We start from the raw sequence: 21,834 nt of genomic DNA on the forward strand, positions 1-21,834 counted from the left end.
GCCGGAAGCGTCGGCACTCAGGCCGGTGGGGGGCGGGCCGTAGTGCGCTGTCTGTGGTGAGCTCCACAGCCTTGGCTGGCATAGGACGCTTAGAGTCCTCCTGACCGTCCTGGTGCTAACAGCGGTCGCCATGTCGTCCGTGAGCCCCATCCAGATCCCCAGCCGCCTTCCGCTGCTGTTGACCCACGAAGGTGTGTTGCTGCCCGGCTCCACCATGCGCACGAGTGTGGACACGGCCCGCAACTTGCAGCTGGTGCGGAGCCGCCTGCTCAAGGGTACGTCGTTGCAGAGCACCATCCTAGGAGTCATCCCCAACACACCCGACCCGGCCAGCGACGTGCAGGACCTGCCACCTTTGCACAGGTATGCCGGGCACCCGGAGGCCTCCCCACCCGCGCCCTGGCGGCCTGTGTGCATGGTTGTGTCTCAGCCTCCTCCCGTGAAAAGTGGGAGTGGTGGTCTTATCCAGGGACCGTTAGTGAGCTAGATAACTCTCGGAGCAATACCTGACATGGGTAGAAACTCCGCTGTTGATTACCTGCCTGTTGCTGTTGATAATCTGATTCGAATCCTGGTCCTACCCGGCCGGCCCCCTTCAGCGCCATAAGCCAGTGCTGTTTACTTCCCAGGCCCCTCCCTTCTCCCTGGGTATTGCTCCCTTCCCCCACCCACCTTTCACCCTGTGCCCTTTCACCCTGTGCCCTTTCTTTCCTTTTAACCGGCCTCCTGTCATGTTCTCCAGTTGAAACAGTATAAGTCTAGAGATTTTTTTTTCTGCCATGCCTAAACTGCGCAGTTAAGTTCCTGCGCAGTTTTGCTTTACACTTTATGCTACCCCATTTTCTCCACCCCCAGTGGCCTCTTCCTTGAAGGGCCTTTCCTGTTCGCGTTTTCCTTGGGGGTCTCCCCCTTCAACCTTTCTAGCCTCTCATCTCCCCTTTCCTCCTTCCTAGCATTTTTATCTTAGGGTCCGGGCTTGTTACTGGATTGCCCTGTGCACTGGCCCTAGTTCTGTGACCTGCGTGATAGATTTCACCGGTGTCTGACTCTTCCTCTGCGTTTTTGAAACTGCGTCTGTCTCTTAGGTGTGTTATGAAGGTCCGTCCGTGTAGACTGCTTTGCACCATGCTTGATGGCTGGCTTTGCTCCCCTGGACTGTACAGTGATTATGGATCTAGAGCACTTGAAGGGTGGCTGGTCTAACATGAGTTTTAGCACTGGAGTGGCTGTGTTCCAGAAAGGCTGTCAACCCCAGGCAGCTTAGGGCAGTTGGTCACATATGTCATAAATGTGCAGTGCACACTAGACTTTGAGAAAGCATGAAAGATTTTGATTAATGCTACAAAGAGTAAATGTTGGAATGCTAATATTTTGGCCATTTCACCTGTTATTACTTTATTTGTGGATACTAAAATCACAGATGTGGCTCGTATTTTTATTGGACGGTACTAAAGTATAAATAGTATGTCTTAGCAGATGTTATCTTCAAGCTCTTCTCTCAAGTTCATGTTCTATATATTGTACTGAAGGCATTTCTCCAGTTTGGGGAACCTCCTCCCCCTCCTTATTTTCAAATTATGAACTCCTGGATTCTGAATGGATTTTGAAAAGGATTAGAATGCCTTATTTTTACTTAAGTGGGACTACATTACTTTGACAAAAGTTTTAGCTCTTCTTCATGTTTTCAAAGGAGACTAATAGCTCCCTAAAAACAAAGCAAACAGTAAAACATAAAACAAATCCACAACAACTAAATAATGGTAGTTAACTTTGTATCATCATGAAAATATTTTGCCTCCATTTGATCTGTTTTGGCTGTTGCCTAAATAGGGTTGGACACTAAAGTTTCAGTACTTTATTCCAACATACTATATTTGACACTAATTTCCCAACATATTACCTCATTCCTTAAACTTCTGCTTATTTCTCCCATATAATTTTACATTCTGTGTTCAACCATTTAGCTGAGGCAGAAGTTCTCATGATTAGATTTTTTTGTTTTATTTTTTCTGGGGGGAGTGCTTTGGAGATTAAACCCATGGTTCTCCTGCTTGCTAAGTACCATTAAGCTATATCCTCAGCCCTTTTTTTACTTTTTATTTTGGTACTGAGTCTCACTAAGTACTCTGTGCCAGCTTTTGCTGTAGAATAAAACTTCTGTATGCTGTGAAGATGCGTTTCTCTCATTGTTAATAAAATCTGATTGACTGAGATGGAGGCAGGAATTTTGGTGGGGAGAGAATGGTGGGAAGAAGAAGGGTGGAGTCTCGGGAGTTAGAAGGAAACACCATGAGACTCAGTGAGCAGGAAGGGAAGTGTGTAGATGAGGTAAACAAGCCTGGGGCAGCACATACATGAATAGAAATGGGTTAATTTAAGTTATAAGAGCAAGCTAAAAACAAGCCTAAGCTATCGGCCGAGCATTTATAATTAATATTAAGTCTCTGTGTGGTTATTTGAGAGCAGCTGGCAGAACAGAGTGGATCAGCAGTCCCTAGGAAAAACTCCACCTACAGGCTTTGAACTCTTCTGTAGCTCAATCAAGTATTGAACTGGTGGTCCTCCTGGCTCAGCCCTTCAAGTAGTCAGGATTATATGCCTGTGCTACCAGGTCTAGCTTGATTTATTTCTAATGTGTGCTGGATAGTTTTATGTCACTTTGACACAAGCTATAGACTTCTGTCTTAGTTAGGGTTTCTATTGCTGTGAAGGGACACCATGACCACAGCAACTCTTATAAAGGAAAAACATTTAATTGGGGTGGCTTACAGTTTCACAGGTTTAGTCCATTGTTATCATGGTGGAACATGGCAGTGTGCAGGCAGACATGCTGGAGAAGGAGCTGAGAGTGCTACATCTTGCACAGGCAGTAGGAAATGGTCTGAGGCTCTGAGCAGTTATCTTGAGCATATACAAGACCTCAAAGCCTGACTCACAGTGACATACATCCTCCAACAAGATCACACCTACTCCAACAAGGTCACACCTCCTAATATTGCCACTCTTTTGGGGGCCATTTTCTTTCAAACCACCACATCATTTGGGAGGAGAGAACTGCAATTGAGAAAATGCCTCTATAAAATCAGGCTGTAGGCAATCCTGTAGAGCCTTTTCTTATTTAGTAATTGATGTGAGAGGGCCCAGACCATTGTAGGTGGTACCACCCTGGGGCTAGTGGTCCTGAGTTCTATAAGAAAGCAGGATGAGCAAGTCACAGGGAGCAAACCAGTAAGCAGCTCCCCTCCATGGCCTCTGCATCAGCTCCTGCTTCAGCTCCCTGCCCTGCTTGAGTTCCTGCCCTAACTGCTTTTGATGATAAACTGATATATGGAAGTGTAAGTAAATAAACCCTTTCCTCCCCAAGTTGCTTTTGGCCATGGTGTTTCGTGTAGAAGAACTTTGGAACTTGGGGCTAGAAAGGCCATTGAGTGTTCAAAGTTTGGTGAGCTTTTCTGTGGGAATTTGGAACATTAGAATGTTGAAAGAAGTGCAGATAGTGGAGCCCTGGCTTACAAAGTTTCAGAGGAAAGCAAAAACTCTACTGGGCCTTTGTGTAAAGAATCTGTGGTGTCTGCTCAGTTGGAGCTGAAGAAGAACTGGATGCAATTAACAAGAGACCAGAACCATTAAACTAAAACCTTTGCTTTGCTGGGACAGTGGATGCTTGCCAGCTGGGGCTGAAGAGTCAGTTGTGATTAGGAAGAGGCTAGCATCATTAAGGTGAAATCTTCTAGGAAGTGCTTCCTTAGAGTCAGAACATAAAAGCTGTGTTCCAGAGGTGACCAAGGTTTTGCCTTGGTGTGGCAACTGAACTTGGTAGTTCAAGTGTCAGCCAGGTATTACTAGTTTTGAAGGCATGAAGGGGTCATGGAGAGCAGCTAGGGCTTGGCACTGTGTGGCAGGGCTGGAGTACCTGAAGAGAGCCCAGGAGAGGCTATTGGTGAAAGTGGAACCCAGATGGACAAGAGACCCCAGCATTTTGGAGATGCCAATACCATGGGATGACCACCAGGAACAGCAGCAACAGTAGTGTGGAACCATTGGAAACATACAAGACTAGCTGTGTGTGCTGCAGAGGGCAGTGCTGGAGAAGTAACCCAAGCTCCTTTGAGGAGCCTAGGAGATCATGAGTGAATAACAGATAATTGGACATTGTGTTATTTATACCTTTGGAGATTAGTTTTGCTTTGTTCAAATTGTGATTGTGCCCTCGTTCTTCCCTCTTGAAGTAAGAATGTATTTAACTTACATTTGATTTTACAGGAGCCCACAGTCAAACGACTAATTTTTAAAGAGATTTTAGATTTTAAAAGAAACTTCCAATTTTTAAAGAGACTTAATTTTAAAGTGTTTGAATTTGTAAAGACTGAGACTTTTGAAGTTTGTAAAATGTTCTATATTGTGATTTCGTTGTTAATGTGTGATCTTGGGGATGAACAAGAAAGGAAAGATTATGGCTTAACAGTGATATGTTTGCATGTCAGCTGACAAGAGGTCAATTGTACGGGCTAGTTTTATGTCAATTTGACACAAGCTAGAGTCATCTGAAAGGAGGGGACCTCAATTGAGAAAATGCCTCTATATAAGAGCAGGCTATAGAGCATTTTCTTAGTTACTGATTGGTGGCTTACCAGTTCTTACCCAGCGCCAAGTTGGGTCACCCACAACTGCCTGTAACTCCAGCTTGAGGGGATCCAATGTCCTCTTTGGCCTCTGCAGGCACTGGCATACACCTGACATGTGCACATAGCACCCCCCCCCCCCAGATACACACATGTACATGTAAGTTAAAAAGAAAATCTTTTAAAAAGTAGAATTAGTCATATTTTAGGTTTGAGGTTTTATTCTGGCAAGAGTTTTGAGGATTACTAATTGCTTTCCCATAAATAACTGCAAATAACAATAACTAAATTTTCCTTGCCTGAAACTAAGTAATAGGACAAGTGATGTGCAGTCTTAACATTCATATGTGCCTTTGTTTAGGTGATTCAAAATTAACTGGCAGTGCTGTTGGTTTGTTTGCTTACATTGCTGGGGGAATTGAATCTGGGGTCTTAGCATGCTGAGAAAAGCACTGAGCCACACTCAGTCTAATAATTTAAATTAGAATGTGTCTGTAAAAGCCTTTACAGAGTTTCTGCATTGTAAGAACTCACTGTGTCATAGCTATATCAGAAATATTGTTTGTTACTTGAGAAGTTTACATATAGAAAGATTGTACTATATTCTTCAGACTAGATTCTGGAGTCTTTTCTCTATCATGGCTTTCAACACGCTTTGTGCTTTAATAGTAAGAACACTGAGATAGCTAGTGTTCACTTGCTTCTGCACACAGATCTGTCCTTCCCAGTTACCTCCTTTTCTGGATGCTAGTAATGCCCAGAGGAGAATGGAGGGCTCTGTTCCTGCCTGATTTCCTTTACAGTCTCCTGGTGACCAGCCCCAGTACCCAAGGACTTTGCTCTCCTGTGTTTCTTGCCATCTGTTTGCTGGCTTCTCTATGTAGCACAGCCTCTTTTTTCGTGTTTAGTATATAGGCATGTTACTGCATAGGAGGCGTTTTCAAAGGAATGTGGATCTTGGCTTCCATGTCACCTAAGGACTGCCTGTATTTCTTTGTTTAGCTGAATTGTATAATTAGTGGCTCCTGTGTGATATTACCTGTCTCATTAGTGAAAATAGGCAATCATTTAATACTATTTTCACAGTGTCATTCATTCTTCAGCCTCACATTTTAAAAGCTTTTTTTTTTTTGTGAGTGTGTAAATGTGTGTGTGTGACTTGGGGGTGAGCACATGTACTCTGTGCAGCACCTGTGGAGATCAGACAGCTTGGAGAGTCATTTCTCACCTTCCACCTTGTAGGTCCCCAGAATTTAACGCACATCTACAAGGCTTGGCAGCAGGTACCCTTACCCCTGAGCCATCTCACTACCTAACTGTTGTGGAATATTAGTTGACGATGTGTTACATCTGTTTATGTTCTCGAATATTTGTTTAATGATGAAAAAGATGTGTTTCATTCTTTTATGTTGCATTTGTTTAACTCTGTGAAGCTGTGTTATTTTGCCTGACTAAAACACCTGGTTGGTTTAATAAAGAGCTGAACGGCAAGGCAGAAGAAAGGATAGATAGGGCTGGCAGCAAAGAGAATAAACAGGAGGAGAAATATGGGAGGGGGAGATCTAGGATCAAGGAAAGAGAAGAGGAGAAGGAGAGTAGGACATCAGGGACCAGTCATCCAGCTACACAGCCAGACATGGAGTGAGAAGGAAAGAAAAGATATGCAGAAATAGAGAAATGTAAAAGCCCAGAGGCAAAAGGTAAATGGGATAATATAAGTTAAGGAAAGCTGGCTAGAAATAAGCCAGGCTAAGGCCAAGCATTCATAAGAAAGAATAAACCTGCGTATGGTTGTTGGGGAGGGGATGGCGGGCCTCCCAAAGAGCAAAGAGCCAAAAGAGCAAAAGAGTAAAACAAACAAACAAACTTGACTTTGTTCAGGGCCCATGGATGCTAATCCCTCAACCTCTGTTTATTTGTAGGCTTTCTTACTCATCTATGAGGCCCTAAGTCATTTTCTTTGGGATTTATATAACAAAGTATACAGACTTCAACAGATACATAGTTCCACAGCTGGAAGGATCCATTGCCCATACGTTACTCCTATTTGTACCCATCAATATTCTTAGGCACCAAGAAGTACTATCTGATAATAATGAAATTTTTAGATTTAATGTTTTATATTAACAGGTAGGTGTGTACTGAAGGTCTACTTAGATCTTCCAAAGTCTTTATCTGCTCTCCTACGAAAGGTCTGTTTGCAAGTTGGATGTCTGACATTTGGAAATAATGTTTTAGGAAAAGATGACAATAAACTATCCTATAGCAACAGACATCTCTTCCAGTTTATACAACTTGGGATTGTTCTAATAGAATCCTGCCTTGTTTCTAAATAGTTATTAATAATGATAAATTTTTCAAGAAATCCTCACTGGCAACAAAGCTAAGAGTGTGCCACTAAGACAAAAGTAAAATCATGTTTCCCAGAGATGTGTAACTGTCTCCACTGTGTCATTAATGCTGTATTTTCTGTATCTTACCTAGTTAGAAGCTACCTGTCCAAGTTAGGGTTACTATTACTGTGATGAAACACCATGACCAAAGCAACTTGGGAAAGGGTTGATTTAGTTTACATTTCCATATCACTGTTCATCATCAAAGGAAGTCAGGGCAGGAACTCAAATAGGGAAGGAACCTAGAGGCAGGAGCTGATGCAGAAGTAATGGAGGGGAGCTGCTTACTGGCTTGTTCAACATGGCTTGCTCAGCGTGTTTTCTTTTTATAGAACCCAAGACTGCCAGCCCAGATGTGGCACCACCCACAATGGGCTGGACCCTCCCACATCAATCACTAATTTAAAAAAATGCTATACAGGCTTGCCCACAGCCTGATCATATGAAGGCATTTTCTCAACTGAGGTTCCCTCCTTTCAGATGATTCTACCTTGTATCAAGTTGACATAAAACTAGCCAGGACACTATGCTAATATGTTAGGGATTATTATTTTAAGGTGTGTTACTTTTGTTTATGTTGCATTTGTTTATCTCTGTGAAGTTGTGTTACTTTGTCTGTCTAAAACACCTGATGGTCTAATAAATAACTGAATGGCCAAGAGCAAGGCAGGAGAAAGGATAGGTGGGGCTGGCAGGCAGAAAGAATAAATAGAAGGAAAAATCTGGGAGGGGAAAAAAGAAGTAGCCAGAGAAGGAGGAGGACTCCAGGGGCCAGCCACCCAGCTACACAGCAAGCCACAGAGTAAGGTGTACAGGAATAGAGAAAGATAAAAGCCCAGAGGCAAAAGATAAATGAGATAATTTAAGTTAAGGAAAGCTGGCAAGAAATAAGTCAAGCTAAGGCTGGGCATTCATAATTAACAATAAGCCTCCATGTGTGGTTTATTTGGGAGCTGGGAGGTGGGCCCCCAAGGAGCAAAGAGTAAAAACAAACAACGACATTTTAGTGTACCACATGGCGCTCAAATTTCCATAGTGACTGAGAAAGCTTTGAAAAAAAAAAAAAGAAAGAAAAAAAAAGAGAAAAAGGACACAGCTCCTTTAAGGTGATATTCAGCTTCTAGTGATAAATAGAAACTAGAAACGACAAGCTAAGTAAAAACCACTTGTAGCAACACAAGTACCGGCTTCCATAGTTAGGAAGATTTAATGCAGTTTTTGGTTACAAACCTCTGAGCAGGCCGTGAGCTTTAGGCTTGGCTTTTATGACCTGAGAAATAGTCAGAGCCTGCTGAGAGAACCACAGAGAGGATCCAGGTGTAGGTTAGCAGTTTAAAGGTTTGCTCATATGGTCAGAAAGACTAAAGATCCTCATTAAAGGCAGGTTCAGACGGAAAAACCTTTAAACAGGTTCCAGTGTGTTTTACAGTGTGTAGGCTTAAGAAAGAAAAAGGGTATAGTATTGGTGAAATTATTAAAACCACTCCACATAGTTAAAAGGAGATTTATTTAATGTTGTAACTTACAAATTAAGGGATAGGTAGGTCGCAGGGTCTGGGGAAGGTGTATCACAGTCCAGTGGTGTTCTCTGGAGCTCTGCTCAGTCGACCTCCACCATTCAGGGTCCTGGAACAGAGAGAGCGCTGGCCCATCCAGATCTCGGGTCTCCAGGCGCCTCCCTTGGCCCCGCCTTGTAGGCGTGACAGTTGCTGAAGTCTCAATGGGGGTTGGAACTTCCAGATCAAAATTGGAATGGCTGCCCACTACATCTCCCCCTTTTTGTCTAAATAAGAAGGTTCTAACCTAATACAAGACTTTATACAAAGGAATGATTATCAAATATTATCCAGAAATAATGAGGGATAATTAGATGGAACTACAACCAATGCAAACAATATCAAGCAAGAAACACATACTAAAATCCAGAGAAGTATAGAGTATAGGTAAATGGCATGTTACAAAGATCATTCCAAAAGGTGTCCTATCCTAAAGAACCTGAATCTAATACTTAATATGTTCTATCTAAGGTTTTATATATATATATATATATATATATATATATATATATATATATATATACATATACACATACACACACACACACACACGCACACGCACACGCGCGCGCACACACACACACACACACACACACACACACACACACACACTAAGTTGTAACTATAACTGTTAGTCTTCAATCCCATCAAAGACCTGAGAAGGAATATAATGGTACCTGAGAAATGGTAGATGGATGCAAGCAACTTTTGGGAATCTTCCAAGAGTAGACCGAGACAGGTGGCAGCCTGGACAGTCACCTAATGTTTCTCAGCATTGTTGGTGCATTCAAATTGGCTACAGGCCTAGAGTATGTGACAGACCATTTTCAGAAGCAGGAATTCTGAAAGACCATCTTACCCTGTCTTGGCAGAGTACAGTGGTCGCTTTCCTTGTGTCCCGCTTGTCCAGAAAGGACAGAATTGCATTCGTACTGTCAGCAGTCGAGGCAAGGGCAGTTCTTTGCCCAGTAGGCCATTTTGTGCCAAGAAGACAAACTTCCAAATGGAAATGTCTTAGAAGCCCAACATTCTCTCAGGATCAAATTGGTGCAGCCAGGAGCAATTGTGTCTCAAGTCAACAGAATTCTAAGTTATTTAAATGCCATATTCTCTAGGTCTATGAAGTATTTGAAGATTACCTGTCCATCTGACCTATGTATCTGTAAATATGGATAACCTAACTAACAGAACTATAGAGATGACAAGCATAGGTGACTATAAATCTGTAAGTCTTATCTACCGAAATAATCTAAGGACTATGGCTTCACGTAAACAAGGTAAACAGTCTATAAGCAAATGTATGGTAAAGAACGATGACTTCAAAATTGTGAGAATACACAAGATATTTATAACAGAGGTAGGAATATATAGTGCGATATGCAATATGACATTAATCTTAAATATATATATATATCAATATATCGAATATCCTAAACAGAAGTAGAACATACATAAAGTATAGATATAAATTTACATTTGTATCAATATACAAATATTTCAAATAAGAGTAGAAATATATGTACATTATAACAAATATAGTTCTGCATTTGTATCAATATACAAATTATCTTAAATAGGAATTTAAAAATAGTTTACATTTGTATCAACATATAAGAATCCATAACAGTGCAAATTATCTAAGGCTGCTATTTTACTAAATTTGTTTATTAGTATATACAATAATCTACCATAATATCTTATACTTATCCATTCCATTTCTTCTTTTCCCTTTTTTTTTAGAATACTGAGTCTAATATTTTCTTCCACCCCAACCCTATAACCATCATCCATAACCCTGAGAATTATGAAACCTGAGGGAGAAGGGGCGTCGTTTTCTTAGAATTGCTTCCTGCTGTTTAGGGGGTGTTGTTATCTCTGTTGGGTACTCAGATAGTTAAATCTCAGTTAGACTAACTGTAGGTTCTGTAGCAAGTCTTAGAGTAATGGGTAAGATTGTCTGAAATTCTGGCAAGAAGTGTAGTATGATGATTACCATGGCATCATTCTGGATTGGGTAGAGTTGTTGTTGGGGCTCCATCTTCCTTCTGGAGACTTCCAAGAATGCTATTGGAAAAACTTATTTGTTATCAAAATGGAAGGTTTGGATTTAAAGAGGACATAGCATGTAAGAAAGGATTCTGAGAAATCAAGAGTAAGCATGGAGAGAATTAGAATCTAGAAGATAATGGTCCCTTTTTATTGGTTTTCTTCTGTCCCACACCAGAGGGCTCTTCTGATACAGGACTGAAGAATCTCTCAAACTTTTCTTTTAGCAATATGCTTGGGTTTAGAGGAGTGAGCCAATTCCAAAGCCAGCTTGGCTTATAATTGAATTGGAACCACAACTTTACTAGATTGATAGAGAGATAGATTTTAGACAGTGAGATTTTACCATGTGTAGATTGGTACCAATAGATTCTTTCTGCTGTAAACATCCGGATATCCAAGGCCTTATGATTTTTGGAAGATGGGTATTTCCATTATCCTTGAAAGACAAAAACAGAACCCTACCCCAACCTTTGATTGTTAAATTTTTCTTACAACTTGTAGAGATGTCACATTGGTGGATGATCTTTTACTTCTCCTCATCAAGGGGTTTTTCCTGTTTGAATCGAATTTTTATTAATTTTGTTGGTATCCATAGCTTTTCTTCTCCTGCAGAAACAAAGGCAAAACCCCTTCCCCAACATAGAAAATATCCAGGTTTCCATTCTGAGGTCAGCACATCCTTGAAATAAACCGGTTGGTTTAGCTCAGGAGTTTTGTCTGTCGTCCAATGTCTCTCCGCAGCTGTTGTTCCTTTCTCATCAGCATTGAGAAAATTCAAGGTTAATAAAGCACTATGCAATCTATTTCTAGGAGTCATTGTTACCTTTTGCTGTTTATTTAGCATATCCTTTAAAGTTCAATTGGATCTTTCTATGACTGCTTGGCCTGTGGGATTGTGTGGTATACCTGTGACATGCTTTATATTGTAATAAGCAAAGAATTGTCTCATTTTATTGGAGACATATGCTGGGGCATTGTCTGTCTTAATTTGTACAGGTATTCCCATGATGGCCATAACTTCTAATAGGTGTGTAATCACAGAATCAGCCTTTTCAGAACTCATAGGAGTTGCCCATTGAAATCCTGAATAGGTGTCAGTGGTATGATGTTAAATCCTGAATAAGTGTCAGTGGTATGATGTACCTACTTTAATCTTCCAAATTCTGCAAAATGAAACACATCCATCTGCCAAATTTCATTTCTTTGTATACCTTTTGGATTGCTCCCTGCAGGTAATGGAGTTTGGTTATGGATGGAACAAGTAGGACATTTTTTCACAATATCCTTAGCCTGTTGCCAAGTGATAGAGAAATCCTTCTTCAAACCTTTGCTGTTTACATGGTATTTCTTATGATATTCTGAGGCTTCTAGCACATTACCTATTAGTAACTGATCAATCTCATCATTACCTTGTGCTAGAGGTCCTGGCAGACCTGTATGGGATCTGATATGTGTTATATATATAGGATGTTCCCTTTTTCTGATGATTTCCTGCAATTGTATGAATAATGAAGTTAATTCTGTATTATCAGGAATAAATTCAGCAGTTTCAATATGTAAAACAACTCTCTCTGCATATTGAGAGTCAGTGACTATATTGAGGGGTTCTGTGAAGTCCATCAGTACAATAAGAATGGCATACAGTTCTGCTTTTTGTACAGAGCTGTATGGACTTTGTACCACCTTACTTAAGTCTCCTGATTTATATCCTGCTTTCCCTGATTTATTTGCATCAGTATAGAATGTGAGGACTCCAGAAATTGTCTTTTGTCTTACAGTGTGAGGAAGGACCCATTCAGTCTTCTTTATGAATTCTATTCTCTTGCTTTTGGGATAGTGGTTATTAATCTCTCCCAAAAAGTTACTGCAGGCTCTCTGCCAGTATTCATTATCTTTCCATAGTGATGAAATTTCCTCATTAGTTAAAGGTACTACAATTTCTGCTGGGTCCATTCCTGTCAACAGGCGAAGTCTTAATTTACCTTTTTGAATCAAATCAGAGATCTTTTCTATATAAGTCTTTAATTTCTTATTTGGTTTACGTGGTAGGAATATCCATTCCAATATAATATCTTCCCTCTGCATTAAAATACCTGTTGGGGAATGTCTGGAGGGGAGTATGACCAGAATGCCTTTAAGTTCTGGATTCACACGGTCCACATGTGCTTCTCGAATTTTCTTTTCTACTAGAGCCAATTCCTTCTCAGCTTCGGCTGATAATTCTCTTGGACTATTTAATTCTTTGTCCCTTTCTAGAGTATTAGCCAAATTTTGTAGTCCATCTTTGGGTAATCCTATGATACCCAGTAAGTTGGAAATGCTTCCTAATAACTTTTGAAAATCATTAAGAGTCTTCAATCGATCTCTCCTTAGTTGTACCTTTTGGGGTCTAATTTTTTGTAGCTCTATCTTATATCCTAAGTAATTAATAGAATCTCCTCTTTGTATTTTTTCAGGAGCAATTTGCAGTCCCCAGCAAGGCAAAACTTTTTTTACTTCTTCAAACTTGCTTTCTAATGTATCTAACTTTGGATCAGCTAATAGGATATCATCCATATAAGGATAAATTATGGATTGTGGAAACTTTACACAAATTATCTCCAATGGTTTCTGCACAAAGTATTGGCACAAAGTAGGGCTGTTTAATATTCCCTGTGGCAGGACCTTCCATTGATATCTCTTGACTGGCTGAGAATTATTATAGTTAGGTACTGTGAAAGCAAATTTTTCTCTATCATTTTCTTGTAAGGGTATGGTAAAGAAACAGTCTTTTAAGTCAATAACTATTATAGGCCATTCTTTGGGTAGCAGAGAGGGCAAGAGCATCCCAGTCTGTAGGGAGCCCATTGGCTGAATTACTTTATTAATAGCTCTCAGATCTGTCAGTGTTCTCCAATTACCAGACTTTTTTAAAATAACAAATATAGGAGAATTCCAAGGGCTGGTAGATTCTTCAATGTGTTGAGCATTTAACTGCTCTTGAACCAGCTGTTCTAAAGCTTGTAGCTTCTCTTTTGTCAAAGGCCATTGTCCAACCCAGATAGGTTTATTAGTTAGCCATTTTAAAGGTAAGGCAGTTGGTACTTCTGAGAGTTCAACAACAGTCGTGCTCTGTTTGTGAACAGCCTGAATGGTTGGTGACTGATTTTTATAGCATGTCATGATATTATTCCTAGAAACATGCATTAGTCTGTATTCCTTTTCTGAAAGTGTAGGAATTTTAATCTGGGTATTCCACTGTTGTAACAGATCTCAGCCCCAAAGATTTACTGCTACATTTGCTACATATGGCTTCAGCCTTCCTCTCTGTCCTTCTGGCCCTATGCATTCAACCCATCTCGAACTCTGTTTTATCTGAGACAGGGTGCCAATCCCTAAAAGTTGGAAATCTACCTCTTGAAGAGGCCAATTCGGATGCCATGATTTTGGTGTAATTATAGTCACATCTGCACCTGTGTCTACCAGACCCTCCAGAACCAGGCCATTATTTCGAATTCTAAGCTTTGGTCTTTATTCATTTATGGAAGTCTGCCAAAATATGTGTTTTATAGTGTTCTTTGTAAACTGTGATCCATCTATCAAAGCTGTTTTATCATCCATTGCAGTATCGGTTCTTACATTAGGCATTGGTTTATTCAATTGTCCTGGAGAGGAATTTCTTCCACAGTGGCTGGGAATGTTCATACTGCGTTTGAGTTGGGGGCCTGCAAGAGGCCCCCTGAGGCATTTCCTGCCAGTAAAGGGTTACCTTGTATATCTATTTTTGATCTGCACTCACTGGTCCAATGTTGGCCTTTGCCACATCTTCTACATAATCCAGGAGGTGGTTGGGGTCTCCTGTTTAGGCTATTCCTAAAAGGAGTATTACTTCTAGGAGTATCCCACGTACAGTTTTTACTTATATGACCTGGTGTACCACATTTAAAACATTTGGTACTACGGGGCTTTCTTTCACCTCTGGGATTTGTCTCTCCTATCCAAGCCTCATTACTGTAGTTAAGAGACTCAACACCATTAGTATATTGAATCCATTCTTCCAAAGGAGCTGATCTGATCTGATCTTTAATGGTGTAAGTATTCTTCTGCATTCTGCATTAGCATTGTCGAATGCCAAGGACTCAGTTAATACTTTTCTTAATTCTTTATCTGACACAGCTCTTGTTATAGCTGTGTTCAGTCTTTTTAAAAAATCAGTGAAGGGTTCGTGCGGTCCCTGAAATATCTTTGTGTATACCTCAGTTGGTTTTCCAGGTTCTGGAATTTTTTTCCCAAGCATTTAGAGCTGCTGTATGGCATAGGGATATTGTATGGTCATCATAAGTGGCTTGTACATTCCTGTCAGCGAAACATCCCTCAGCAAGTATTTGATCTTGGGAGATCACAAAACCTCTGATTTTACCTTGTTCTAAATTTTTTGCCTCTTCTCTCAACCAGCTTTTCCACTGTAACTGCTGGCTATATTCTAGAACAGCTGAAATTAACTGATGCTAGTCATCTAGAATGATTCTATGTGAGGTAGACCACGAATTTAACATCTGTTTTACGTATGTGGAGTGTATCCCATACATAACTACTGCTTCCTTTATATTTTTAAAGTCCCTTGTTGAAATTGGTTGTAGTGTATATGTCATATGTGGCTCAGGGTGTGTGTCATCTGCTGGCTTCTCATGGGTGATAACAGGATAAGCCATTGTATGAGAGCCATTTGGAGATGTTACAACCTCTATGGTCTTGCCCTTCTGCTTATTAGGTACCTTGTCATGTTTATTGAGAGTTTCTTCCAGGGCTTGCAAATGAGCACCTAGGGTCTGCTCTAGGGAGTAAACCTCCTCTCTTGCAAGGGATTCCAGATTTCTCATGGAATCATGGAAGTTTTTATGTTCTTCTGAAACACATGATTCCATGGACCTTATCTTATCAATTAACAATAATCTTTCTTCCTTATATACTGTCTGAGTAACCACAACTTCACTCTGGAGAGTTAGTGTTCTATCCATTAAATATTTATATTTATTATCAGTAAAATTAATTTTGGGTACAAGCCTGTTTTATAAATCCTGATTAGCAGATTCTAGAGAAAGAATCTTTTTCTGTAAGCTTTCATTGCTATCTTTGAAAGCCTGTAAATCCTGGTTAGCAGATTCCAGAGATAGAATCTTTTTTTCTGTAAGTTTTCATTGCTATCTTTTAAAGCAGCTTCCAGAAAGAGAATCTTTTTCTGTAAGCCTTCCTTGCTATCTTTTAAAGCCTGTATCAGTCCCAATAATGACTCATCTTTGTTCTTGTTATTAAACCAGTGTTTGAACACTGTGTGAATTATTATGATAAATGCCAAAATGGTACAGGCCAGATATGCCTTAGGAAGGTCGTATATTTCCAGGAAGATGTCATTCATCATACAGGTGAAAAGGTTTTTAAATTCTTGTGAGGTAATGTTGTCAGCCATATTACAAGAATTACTCAAAATTTGTTAGTCAATTTTAAGATATAAAATTATCAAGTACTTTTACTTGAAATAAGACACTGCTTTGCCTATATTACCTTTCCACGGTTCTGGGGGTGTAGTAGGACTTTTCAGCCAGAAGGTGGCATTGGTACAGCTCCAAAGCAGGGCCTGCTGGCGACCTTGGCTGACCACAGCTAAAGGCAGGAATCCAGATGGTGGGGAGCCGGAGCCGGCACTATGGGAACAGGGGAATACCTCACTCACAGCGGTTTTTCGCTGGTCTGGGGGCTAAGCTAGGGAACTGAGAACGGACTGCTCCCTTTTTCAGGAATGGAACCATGTAGGCATTCCCTGGTTATATGTAACTTTGCAGGCGAGTTTAGGTACCTGCCAGCCGGGGAGGAAGCTGAGGTTGGGAGCCACCTAGGCCTTTGGAATTTGCCCCACGTGAGCACCAGATATTGGTGAGATTATTAACGTAGTTAAAAGATTTATTTAATGGCATAACTTACAAATTAAGGGATAGGTAGGTCACGGGGTCTGGTGAAGGTGTATCACAGTCCAGTGGTGTTCTCTGGAGCTCTGCTCAGTCGACCTCCACCATTCAGGGTCCCGGAACAGAGAGAGCGCTGGCCCATCCAGATCTCGGGTCTCCAGGTACCTCCCTTGGCCCTGCCTTGTAGGCGTGACAGTTGCCGAAGTCTCAATGGGGGTTGGAACTTCCAGATCAAAGCTGGAATGGCTACCCACTACAGTATAGTCATAGAAAAAAAATGAACAGTTTATAAAATAAATTCTTTAAAGAGAGAGTAAAAGAAAAAAGCCATGTAAGGTGAGAAATACACAGGGAGTCTGGATCCTGTTATTGTGTTGATTTTGAATTTTTTGATTGTTGAAAAGCAAAGGACAGCTGCAAAGAGACCTGGAATTGAAAGAGGGACTGTTGAAATAAATCAGGCTATAAACTTTAGGAATGCCTTAACTTTTAAAAATTTAGAAAATACATTTGTCAAATGGAAATAAAAAATGCTTTGGAGTTTTGTTCCCACAGGGGATGGAAGGCTGTGGATTCCTTCAGGGTTAATGTGGATCAAGATTGATCATGGGAGACCTCCTGAATTTTGACAGGTGATATCTATCAACAATGGTTACTGCTCGTCTTCCCAGGACTTGGTCATTATCTCAGAATTTTCTCAAGGACCCCTAAAGATGCCTTTGCCCACAGCCAGCAGGAAGCAATTTAGAGAAAACTATGCCCACATTCCTAAGTGTTGGGGAGAGTCGGTGGTTTTTGGTTACTTGGTGGGTTATGGATGTTTGTTATCATTTAGAGGAATATAGAATCTTGATACAAATTTAAAGTTATTTTTGTTACACTATATATATGTTTCTACTCTTGTTTAAAGGATTTTTTGTATATTGAAGCAAATCTAAGGTTGTTTTTGTTACCACATATTGTATATATGTTTCTACTCTTGTTTAAGGTATTGTACCTATGCAGTTCACTTAAAAGTGTAAGGTGAAGTACTCATTTTTGAAAGCTATCATCATAAACTATATAGGACAATCAAGAAACATAGGTCAGTAGTTAGTCATTTATAACAATCAAATTTAAAGATATGTTAGGTATGTTTTCTAGGTTAAATAGATATATTTTAGATAGATAGCCTTCAAATACTACAAAGACCTATAGAATATGGCATTTAAAATGTTTTGTTGATTTTAAGTTTTTCATGACAATGAGACACATCTGTTCCTGGGTGTACCAATTTACTTCAGAGATGATGGGCATTGAAGAAACTCCATAGGAATTTGCTTCATTGTGGTAAGGTTAGCCACTTATCAAAGAAATTGTTCTTGCCTTTGATGCTGACAATGTGCTGTGCAGACTGGACATGCAGGACACACAAGCAAAAGACTGTTGAACTTTGTCAAAACAAAGGCAGGACAGATCTTTAAAATTCCTGCTTCACAGAAGAGTCTGCCAGATACTCTGCAGGACACAGAGAAAAGTGACTGATGAACATTGCCAATACAAGGCAGGATAGTCCTTCAAATTTCCTGCTTCACTGAGAAGTCTGCCTGATACTCTAGGCCTGTAGGCTGAAGACAGATGCCCCAATGTTGTAGAAGGAACTCTGGGTGACTGTCCAGGCAGTCAGATATTTCTGTCATTGCTAGAGTTTTGAAAGTTGTTTGCAGTGCACTTTTTGTTTACTCAAATAATATTATCCTCTGGGGTCTTTGATGGAGTTGATGACTAGATAGTTATAGTTATGCAGTTTTCCTTAGATATGAAATTAAATTAGGTATAAATTAGAAAGTAAATTAGGTATAAAATTTTGGATTCACTAAGATAAGACAGATAATGCATTATTTTCTCTGAATATGCTAACTACAGATGGACAGAATATTGGGAATGAATGCTTACTTGATAACTGTTTTGTTGTGTATAGTTTCACTATGTTAAAGTTAAAACCTTTCTTTTTATTTAGACAGAAAGGGGGAAATGTTGGGGAATATTATTTTAACATGTATTACTTTTGTTTATGTTGCAATTGTTTAACTCTGTGAAGCTGTGTTACTTTGCCTGTCTTAAAACATCGATGGTCTAATAAATAACTGAATAGCCAATAGCAAGGCAGGAGAAAGGATAGGCAGGGGTGATAGGCAGAGAGAAAAAGAATGGATAAATCTTGGAGGGGAAAAAAGAAGTAACCAGAGAAGGAGAAGGAATCCTGGGGCTAGCCACTCAGCTACACAGCAAGCCACAGAGTAAGGTATACAGAAATAGAGAAAGATAAAATCCCAGAAGCAAATGATAAATGGGATAATTTAAGTTAAGGAAAGCTAGCAAGAAATAAGCCAAGCTAAGGCCGGGCATTTATAACTAAGAATAAGGTTCCATGTATGGCTTATTTGGGAGCTGGGTGGCGGGCCTCTAAAAATAGTAAAAAAATAACCAACAACACTAATAAGTACTCATTTTTATAATTCCTGATAGTGCAAATTTATATCATCCATTGTGGTGAGATAGAGTGACAGCTGTCATAGGACCTAAGCCAGGAACTCCATTGCTAACAAATATCTTTGTAACTATGGGTATCCACTTTATTTTCCCGGTTTTGGATCTCAATTACTCATTTGTCACATTGAGATATTGGCACCTTCTTAGTTATAAAGGGAATATAGCAATTATTTTATATTATTTATATTATTATAGCAAAATAATACTCAAGGAAGCTTTTTATAGCTGGAAAGCACCTATACCCCCATGGAGGTGTTGCTCTCTGAACAGGAAGTTTTAAGCATAGATTTCATAGAAGAGGATTGAGGAGAGGAGAGGAGATCCCTACATTTCCTCAGCATGGGCAGAACTGAACTGGCATCATTACAGAAAAGACTTGGAGGGTCGTGAATTCTAATATGAATAGTGGGCTTTTAGTAAAGTGGAGACAGCAGTGACAACAAAGATCACGTGTTTGGTAGATAGGGCACGGTTTAGATAATTCCCTTCTGCTCTCACCGTAGAAAACTGCCCTTCTTGAGTGGTCCATTTTTCTACCACTGTACAAAGGGGTTTTCAGATAGTTCTGGAACTCCTGGATTGCCCAAGGCAGATTCCAGATTATACAAACCATAGCCCTCCTACTCAGACTTCATGTGGAATAACATTCTGTGATGTTTTACAAGCCCTGAAGGTACATGGCAACTGGGAACTTCAAAATTTCTTTGTAGATAAAAAGAAACAGGTTAAATTAAGTTACAAGAGCTAGTGGAACAAGTATTAGAACAAGGTCAAGCATTCATTACTAATAAGAAGTCTCCATGTCATGATTGGAGCTGGTTAGTGGCCCCAAAGAAAGCCTGCTACAAGGAAACAGCAAGAGCACACCGAGATGGCAGGAGGCTTTGAAACTTCCAAGCCCACCCCCAAGGGTACACTTCCCCAGCAAGGCCATACCTCCTAAGCCTCCCCAAACAGCATTACCAACTGCAGTTCAAATATTCAAATGCCCAAGAATATGAGGGACATCTTACTCAAACCACCACATTCTACTCCCCAGCCCCAAGAGTCTCATGGCCATATCATAATGCAAAGTGCTTCCAGTTCAACTTAAAAATTCCCTGTAGTCTTAGACTGAAATTTTTTGAGACTCAAGGAAATCTCTTAACTGCAATGCCTTGTAAAATCAAAAAGCTAATTAAATAATTCCAACATACAATGGCAGGGGATATATATTACCCTTCCAATAGGGATAAATTAGGGCATAGTGAGGAAATATTGAACCAAAACCCAGCAGGGCAAACATCAAAATTTCTAGCTTCATATCCAGTGTCAAAGGGCTTAGATGGCTCTGTCCTTCCAGCTTTGCTGCCTACAACACACTTCTAACCTTTCCTAGGCTGGTTCTTCACCCTGTATGCAGCTCTCCTTGGAAGACATCCCACATCCCTGGCATTGTCAACATTTTGAGGTCTCCACTGAAATTCAGGATTCAACTTCACAGGTTCATGAGATAGCCTCTCAGAGCCTTCATTCAGGGACTCCCCTGTCACATGTCTGGCCTCAGTGGTTCTCAGATTCCACAGAGGAAGGTTCCACAACTTCTTTACTCATGTATCCCTCATGACTATAAAGCCAGAGCCTGTGAACACTTCCAGCTTCAGCTGCCAGCTTGGGATGTACCCTGGCTTCTTAAATCACAATTGCAGCAGCTTTTACTTGTTGTTCCTTTCTAAGAGCAGAATATTCCTTAGGTCTTCTCCTTCTATAAGTTGGAAGCTTACCTGAGTGGAATCTTGCCCTAAGGATGCTCCTCCCTTTATTCCAATGCAGCTTTGGCCCATCCTTAATGACACTAATCTTAACAGTGTTCAGACTCTCTTCTAGCAAAAGCCTTGGCTATAACATTAAGCTTTCCAATGGCCATTTTCTCTCCAAACTATACATTTTTGTATTATTTCTGTCCCACTTGCTCTTTCTTCATTATAGTCGTGCATAAGTATAATTACTAATAACCGTGTGACAGAGTCAATACTAGGCTGTCTTGAAATCTCCTCCACCAAAGAAATAGTCCATTACTTTTTAATTTAGCTTCATGAAAGTTCTTAGAATGTAGGCAAAAAAGAGCCACACTTTTTGCCAATATCAACAACAGTCCTCTAGCCCTGTTGCTAATATTGTTCCCCTCGAAAACTTCTTGAGTTTGGCCTCCACAGTCTTCATCACTCTCGGCACTACTGTCTTCTAAGATCCTACTAGGATGGCACCTTGATTTCTGCTTACAATGTTCAACTGATTTCCTAGTCCAAATTTTTGTGTTCTTTACCATTCGCCAAAAACAAGAAACAATGTGATCAAGTCTGTCACAGCAATAGCTCAGTCCTTGGTACCAACTTCTGTTCAGTTACGACCTCACTGTTGTGATGAAACACCATAACCAAGGTGACTTATAGAAGGAAGGGTTTATTTTAGCTGATGGTTCCAGAGGGATAATAGTCTGTCACCATCATATGGGAAAGTGTGGCAGCAAGCCCAGGCATGGTGGCAGAAACAACTGAGGGAACACTGGGGGTGGCAGGAGGCTTTGAAACCTCATATCCTGTCCCAAGTGACACACTTCTGGCAGCACCATACCTAGGAGTGTCCTCATCAACTGAGGACTAAGTATACAAATGCCCAGGAATATGTGGGACATCTTACTCAGGCTATTGCAAAAAGATGCTGCAACTTGCCTAAAATAGAATTAAACTTTCCACAATAC

The 21,834-nt window shown here is 40.3% G+C and overlaps 1 protein-coding gene across 1 annotated transcript in view; it reads left to right on the forward strand.

The window, feature by feature from the left end:
- The first annotated feature begins 24 nt into the window (after positions 1-24).
- The window catches only part of Lonp2 (lon peptidase 2, peroxisomal), a 122,651-nt gene continuing 100,841 nt past the window's right edge, over positions 25-21,834 (forward strand). The window contains exon 1 of the mRNA XM_059264503.1: positions 25-363. Within this exon, the coding sequence (XP_059120486.1) occupies positions 131-363 (233 nt within the window). The 5' untranslated portion in view covers positions 25-130. The remainder of the gene's footprint in view (positions 364-21,834) is intronic.

Source organism: Peromyscus eremicus, chromosome 5 (genome assembly GCF_949786415.1).
Source record: "Peromyscus eremicus chromosome 5, PerEre_H2_v1, whole genome shotgun sequence".
NCBI lineage: Eukaryota > Metazoa > Chordata > Mammalia > Rodentia > Cricetidae > Peromyscus > Peromyscus eremicus.